General features: G+C 41.0%; 1 protein-coding gene across 1 annotated transcript in view; it reads left to right on the top strand.

The window, feature by feature from the left end:
* CDCA7L (cell division cycle associated 7-like) overlaps window positions 1-7,071 on the top strand; it is a gene marked incomplete at its 5' end in the record, with an annotated part of 12,955 nt that extends 5,884 nt beyond the window's left edge. Inside the window, 6 exons of the mRNA XM_009696937.1 lie at window positions 732-806; window positions 2,284-2,469; window positions 3,889-4,023; window positions 4,879-5,028; window positions 6,183-6,319; window positions 6,654-7,071. Coding sequence (XP_009695239.1) covers window positions 732-806; window positions 2,284-2,469; window positions 3,889-4,023; window positions 4,879-5,028; window positions 6,183-6,319; window positions 6,654-6,684 — 714 coding nt within the window. The remainder of the gene's footprint in view (window positions 1-731; window positions 807-2,283; window positions 2,470-3,888; window positions 4,024-4,878; window positions 5,029-6,182; window positions 6,320-6,653) is intronic.
* Between the last annotated feature and the right edge of the window lie 403 nt (window positions 7,072-7,474).

Genomic DNA, 7,474 nt, shown 5'->3' with positions numbered 1-7,474 from the left:
CTGATACTGCATTTGCCCTGGTTAGGGGAACTGCCAGTGGGGCTCAGTTGTTTAACGACTTTACAAATGAGCGTGTACCCATGTCCCTGTGTATACCTGCACAGAGCAATAGGTATGTAGCATTACTGGCTGTGGTTTGCAGTATTTGTGAAATCAGCACTAGCTGTTGTGATGGAAAAAGGGAAGTTCCTAGTCATTGCTACTAAGGACCACTGAAAAATGACGAGCACAGTTTTCCCTGCTGCCATGTCACTGCTTAAGGGGACACTCTGGTTTCCCTGGCAGAAAGCACAGGCTATCAGCAGTCATTCAGTAAAACAGCCCACAGGGAACATCTTCCAGTCTTCTGGCCAAGGGTACCCTGTCTTCCTTTTCTTCCTCCTGTCATACAAACTGTGAATTTCTTGTTATTGGTCATAGATATCATAACCACATTGTAATGTGCTTCTTCAGTGCTCTTTCGACAACATTGGATGTAATTCTAGCTAATTCTAATTCCCAGTAAGAATTAATGGGAGCTGTGAAGTTAGTACTGCCTGCAGTTTTGCTCATTCAGGGTAAATGAACTCCTTTTATGAGTCCCACTTAAATAAAGTGCCTCCAGAAAGGTTTCATGCACTGAAACTCTGTGTTTAGATATAATTCAGAGTGCATGTGAAGAGTGGATGATAGACCCTGCTTATTTGCAAGTTTGCAGTGAGTTTTCAATGCAGCATCACTGTTGATTACAGCTTGCCCAGCTGCTGGCAGAACTGAATTCCATACCGGAGCTGTTCCCAGTGAAAACGCCCACCTTGACTCCTTCGGTAAGTCTCTGGTACTGGCTAGGGGCGACACTTGTTTTTGTTAGATTTAGGATTAACTTGTTTGCTAGTGAAACCCTTTCACCAAGTTTGTTCTGGTTTTCTTTGGTTTTGGTCACTTTATTTGTATAGATTTGCTATTGGTCAGTATTCAAGTACCAGAGGTTATGTGAGGAAATGGAATTTTATATGGTAATTTATGAAGAAATATGGAGATCAAGGTGAGATGCTTCTTTACCATTTTTTCCCCAGAAATACTGTTGAGATGCTAGAAAAATGTCTGTGTATGTGGGAATAAGGAATAGTAGTTGCTTTCCTTTGGGTTTAGATCCTGTTGATTTCCCTTTTGCAGGCTTTTCTTCTAAAGTCCCACACTTCCCAGTAGAGCTATGCTGATGAAATTGAACCACTTCAACACGAACCTGGAATGATACTGTAGTTATTTCAACTGACTTTTCTTGGCTAGAAGCAGAGAGCTGTCAACCTCTCTAGGTTCATTATAGAGTAATGTTTTTCCACATATGTTATAAACTGAAGAGATTTGAGGAAAAATTGAAGGGCCATATCTTTGGGAGCCAGTGTAGAAATGCTGGTGTGGTGGTTTTCAGGTGAAAAAGTGAAGCCAAATTATACAGTCTTTGAAAGGCTGGAACCTTGCTAGCTCTAGTTAAATGCTACAGAAACTTAAAACATCCTTTGAATACATACATAAGCCTGCTACTTTTATTTAGTATCATTACTTGAGGAATGGGGAGGGCATCAGGAGTATTCTGGTTACCTCATCTGTTTGGTTTTTGACTTCCAGCCTGTCTCCTTGTATTGTGCCTTTCACCTCTTTTGAAGGAAATAACTAAAGTGTATGGTAGCAAGCAGACTTGCTTCCTACATCTTGTTTATGCTGTCAGATTTAGTAGCTGCCTTTATGATAGTTGTCCATGCAGGACTTCTGTTGCACAAATTCCATCATGCAGTAATTGATGGGTGTGACAATATGAAGAGGGTATCTTATGCCTCCTAGTAATTTCCAGGTCCTTGGAATCTGGAAGTAGGAGAAGCTTATTAATGCCCTTTCAATTTAAAAAATATAAAAGAAGATAACCTACAATTTGGATTATTCCTTGAAGGTGGATTCAGATTGTGGGAAAATCTGAACATTTAGCTACTGAAGAACAGTGAGAGCTAGCATCTACCTTAATGTGCCATACATAAAATTTTGGTGTAGTCCTCTGATGTTAATTGGAATAGAATTTGACTGTGAAGGTGTGGTGTTTTAAAAGGACCAAAAAGGTATAGCATGTAGGGAGAACACTTAAGAATGCTAGAAATTGGTGAGGTTTGGCTTAACACATAAGGAGTGGGAGAAAAACAGATTAATTCGTGATATTACGAGCGTGGTACAGACATTTTCAGATCATTTCTGATGTTTAACACTGCAAACATAACTGAAAGGACAGTTAATGGAATCTTCTTCTCTTTCTAGAAACAGAAGAAGATCCCAAGGAGGACATTTTCTGAAGGCCAGATAGCACGTCGCATGAACCCAACCAGAAATGCTCGTCCACCAGAAAAATTTGCCTTGGAAAAATTTACTGTGTCGGCCGTCAAATTTGCAGAACACTTCCGTAGCTATAGACAACAAAACCTCTTGAAGAGCAGACTTAGTGTGGTATTTGCCAGACTTTGGTATCTATAGTAGTCAGGGATTAGGAAACATTTAAATTGTTGGCCAGCACTTAGAGCAGACATCACACCCTACACGTAGTTAATGAGAACCTTTGATTGGGATTAGCTACAGAAGTTATGTCAGGCCTTCCCACCTCATCTTTCACCATTAACTGGGGTCTATTATTTGTGGCCTGTGTTGTCCAAACATAACAAGGCAGCTTACTTATGGTCTATTATTTATTCATTATCTGAAAATTACTAGAGCCCACAATGTAGGAGGCCTTCGAGTGGCAAGGCAGTGGGGATGATGGAGGTGACAAAGCAGATCTTCTCTATCTTCAGAGTCAGAAAAAATCAGCAACAACCTTTCTCTGGAAATAGCAGAGAGAAGATAGGTCTTGTATAGCTGAACTTAGAATGAATAAAGGGAATCTGCACCAACAAACTGCTGATGCACTGATTAGCCATTCAAAAGTTGCAGGTTTTATTCTTCCTCATTTTTAAAAAAATCGGGTTTTCTTCCTCCCTTAGCTTATGGTGGTTATTTGTCTTGCTTATATTTACTCTATAGCCTTTATGAGGAAGAGCCTAAGTTTACATCTGCACAGGCTGCATTCCAGTTCTGCTTGTAGGAACAAGTGCTGGGCATAGCTCAAGCATTTGAGAGGGAACTTGGCTATTAAAAAAAGTGGACTACCACTGAATGAGAACCTGGGCTGGTAAATGACTGTTTTGGAGAGAATAGAGCTGATCTAGGGTGAAGGACAAATGAGGTGTTAAGAGTTGAGTAGGTGGAAGGCTAAGGATCAGACAACACTTGTACCTGAACAAGAGTCAAAGAGAATGATACCTGGAAGGAAAAAAAGAGCACTTGATAGTGTCTTCCAAATAACAAACAAGATAATAAGAAAGGGCTCGGTATGGCAGGCCTAACATAAAACTTCAGTAAAGGTATTTTGCAGGACATTAGAGATTGTCATTGGAGAAAGCAATTAGAGAGTATGCTGGGAGACTGAAGGAGCAAACCATGGGAAGACAGATGGTCATAGTTCCTTATTTTCACAGGGAGGAAACAGAGTGTGAAGAGTTACAGTGGAGGCGTGCAAGGAACACAAAGAAAAGGAGGTAGCAGAAAAACAAACATGTTTGGGATTAGTGGAAATAGAAGCAGCAATGATGGGAAGGAAGAACATACAAACACAATGAATAATAAATGGAGTAGAGAAAAGTTTAGGGAGGAGAGGGAGAGAGAGGCAGTGATGATTTGGAAACTCTATCCCCTGTTCTTCCAGTGGTCCCCGAGCCTGAGGTCCACCCCCTCTAGACTGCATATGCATTATAAATGAAAGAATTTGTCACCAAGCGTGGTGACAGAGTCTTCATGACACCAGACAAAAGGTGTTGAGATGAATTTGTTTAGCAGGGGGATTGTGGAGTGCGCAAAAGAAGGAGATCATCAAAGTATTCATGTCACCGTCCAGTAGAGGATATTACTGAGGAGGACTTGGACAACATTGCAATCACTGTTAAAGACAAAATCTATGACAAAGTTCTAGTAAGTGGCTGCTGTATTCTTTAGTGTGTCAATGTGCTTGAAATTGAAAGTCTCTTAATCATTCACTGGTGTTTGCTAAAAGATATGCTTTCCTGAAGTTCTGGAGGGCATAGCTCAGCATTACTGTATTTCACAAGCACAACTTTGAAAGCTTTGCCAGGCTTCTGTGGGCTTGCCTGTGCTGGTTGATACGCCCCACTAACTTTTTGCCTCTACAAAGAACTGCTTTCTTGCCATAGAGCTATTAAGTGAAATTTGCTATAGCTATGACTCACCACTGATAAGAGTTGACATTCCTTGTATCTCTTGTTCTCACTTAATATAAATGTGGTGGTGGTTGTACCATTAAATAATAGTGACCACTGCTGCTCCTTGTACCCCCTGGAAATGACATTTCTGTACAGGTTGGGTCATTTCCAAAGCTTGTGATGGAACTATTCCTTCCTTTCCTTCACTGGATTTGGCTATTATTAGTTGTCATAAAGATCTAGATGATCAGCTTACTATATATTGCATGCGTCATTGTATTTGTAGAGATGAGTCACAAGGTCATTTTTCTATGAATAGTTTTAGCTTTTTCCTAGATAGAGGAAAGGATGAGAACTACAACATGAGTTTGAGACTCCCAATGCACCTGAGGCTGGGCACTGTCTCTGTAAAACTCCTATCATCTCTCCAGATAGTTATATGGTTTATCATAATAACAGAACTTACAGTTCTTACCAAGACTTTCATTGCTGAATTTGACTTTGGTTTGAGGTTTGTGCTTTGCTATAAGCAGATACATTAGGACAGTTCAGCAACGAACATTTAAGATGTCCTTCATAAATACATGTTTCTCCTTTCCAACTTTAGGGTAGTACCTGCCACCAGTGTCGACAAAAGACAACCGATACAAAGACAATCTGTCGCAACCAGGGCTGTGGAGGAGTAAGGGGACAGTTTTGCGGACCATGTCTTCGAAATCGATATGGGGAAGATGTGAAATCAGCACTGCTTGATCCAGTAAGTATCATTTCTTGGACTTGGAAAGAAAGTGTAATGAATACGGTTTTGTCAGTAAGCTGTGATGAGTATATGCTCATGATAACATGGTGTTCAAAGCTTTTTGCCATGAGAAGATCTGTAGTACTGTTACAGCTGACACTGATCTTGTTGGAACTCAAGTGGAAGGTGCTGGATGTGGGTTACAATCCACCTGTCTTTGTGCTTTGAAGCTCCACTTGCTTACCAGATAGTGGAGGGAAAGCATGAGAGCTTTTCAGAAAAGGAATCTGTACCCTTTCAGAAAAATGCCAAAACGTACACCCCCCCCCTTTTTTTTTATTAATGCTCTCAGTAACATAGCGTGCAAAGCAGGTTCCTTGTTTTAGATTCTAATTTTTAAATAAGGATAAAAAGGAGAAGGATACCTAAACATCTTAGGGTTGGTTCCCTTTTCTCTGTTGTCCATGGAGGCACTGAGCAAGGAGCAAGCACAGGCTCCTGCCAGAGCATGAGGCACATGGGTACAAAAAGACCTCTTGGCAGAATAGCTCTCTCTATGCTTAGCTTGTTCTAGGACCTCCTCTCCCCCACCTCTGCTTTAGAGACGGACTTCTGGGCTGTTCCGAAGGACAGCAGAGAAGAGAACTAAGTGCTGGCCCAGTGTGACAATGCCTGCTATACTGTAATGCAGGCTGTTAGCACCTGCGTGTCCGTGGCCAGTTGCTCAGCAGCTGGGAGATGCCTGACTTCATGTACATGCTGGGTAATTCAGGCCCAGGAATCCGTGCTATACCAGCAGGCAGAGTCAAAGAAACTTGTCACAGGGAGTACCCATCTTTTCTAGGGTGTTCACTACAGTCAGCCTAGCATAGGATGAGTTATCATTAGGCATTATAGATGCCTTTAGTCTACTTGAAAATTAATACCGAGCACATCAGAGAACCTGAGTCTTCAGAGTAAGAAGGATTCAAGCAAACAGTGTAGTACTTAATAATTTCGTTAATCCTACATAAATGGAAAAGTCTTAACAAGGTTGGTTGGCTGGCTGATAACAGGCTTTTAAAACCTTGCCCTGAATGATCACACGGTAGGGAAGCCATACTCAGGTCTGTCTGAGTGACGGGAAGGTGACTATAACCTTACTCATGGCTTGCCTTTACCCCGGCTCCCAGGCCTGGATCTGTCCTCCTTGTCGTGGGGTGTGCAACTGCAGCTACTGCCGTCGGCGGGACGGGCGCTGTGCCACGGGCATGCTCATCCACTTGGCCAAGTTCTACGGCTACAACAACGTCAAGGAGTACCTGGAAAGGTGAGGGCTGTGGCCTGTGGTCATTCCTTTTTTAAACTGTTGTAGCCCTTTAAATAATACTTGACTTCTGTGGCCTGGGGCAGATCCCTGGACCTATGCAGAAGTCTCTTGGACTTCAGATTTCTCCTAGGCTGAAATCAGCTTCATTAAAGTGAGTCATAGTGTCTGTGTAAAAACTCATTTGCTTAAGAAACTGAAATGCTTTTGCCTATTTTGAAATCCATATAGAAATGCTATTTTGGAAGTTGTCGTCTTCAGCAATGGAAATTGTTTGTGTATGGGGAGCCTGAGTTTCCTAAAAAGCACTAACATTGTTTTCTCACATATCTTCTAGTTTACAAAAACAACTGGCGGATGACAATTGAGAACACTGAACTCAAGCTGTGCCTGCAACTGGTTAATATGTTGACAATTTTTGACTTCAACAGGTTATTACTATGTTTTATATAAGATAGAATTTTAGAGTATAGTATATGCATTGCTGTGTTGGGAACTTTTTGATTGATGTGGTCTTATGCAAAAGATCTCTCAGGAAAATGTTTTGGTAGAGAAATCTACATGCACAGACCTATACGTTAAGTGAAATGGCACTCTTGAACCTTGAGTGGTTAATTTTTAACAGACCTACACAACCACATGATGGAGAACTTGGTCAATTTGAGCAATATTTTTATTTATATAATCGTGCAAGTTTGCAGAAAGGGTGTTTAACAACTACCTGTAAAGCATACCCTGTCTTTAAAGAAACAAAAAACCCCCTTGTGTTCCAACTTGACCATAAAGATTCAGTTTTCAAAGCCTTGCTTTCTGAACCTACTCCTCCACCTGTAGTTTATGGAACTTATGCAAAGAAGGGAAGGGTACTTTCACCTGAATGTCATTATATTCCAGCCAAAGCTGATGCAACTTACCAGTGGGAGGATCATTTTTTTTTTTTTTATTCCAAAGTGCAATTAATCACTGAGACATGAAGTGGAAAAGTGTTTTGTAAAAAAAAACAACCAAAAAAAAAATTAATTTTAAACATCATCCCAATAAAGAAAAAGAATTGCTCACTAGCCGTTGTTCTGTGATGCACCTGCTCCCTGAGCCAGCTATCTTACAGCAGTCATAACTGGTTAACTGGTTTGAATCACAGAGTTCAGGATTATTTTT

The sequence above is a fragment of the Cariama cristata genome, unplaced genomic scaffold (genome assembly GCF_000690535.1).
Source record: "Cariama cristata isolate BGI_N322 unplaced genomic scaffold, ASM69053v1 scaffold16223, whole genome shotgun sequence".
NCBI lineage: Eukaryota > Metazoa > Chordata > Aves > Cariamiformes > Cariamidae > Cariama > Cariama cristata.
This window is presented reverse-complemented; position numbering and strand designations above follow the sequence as displayed.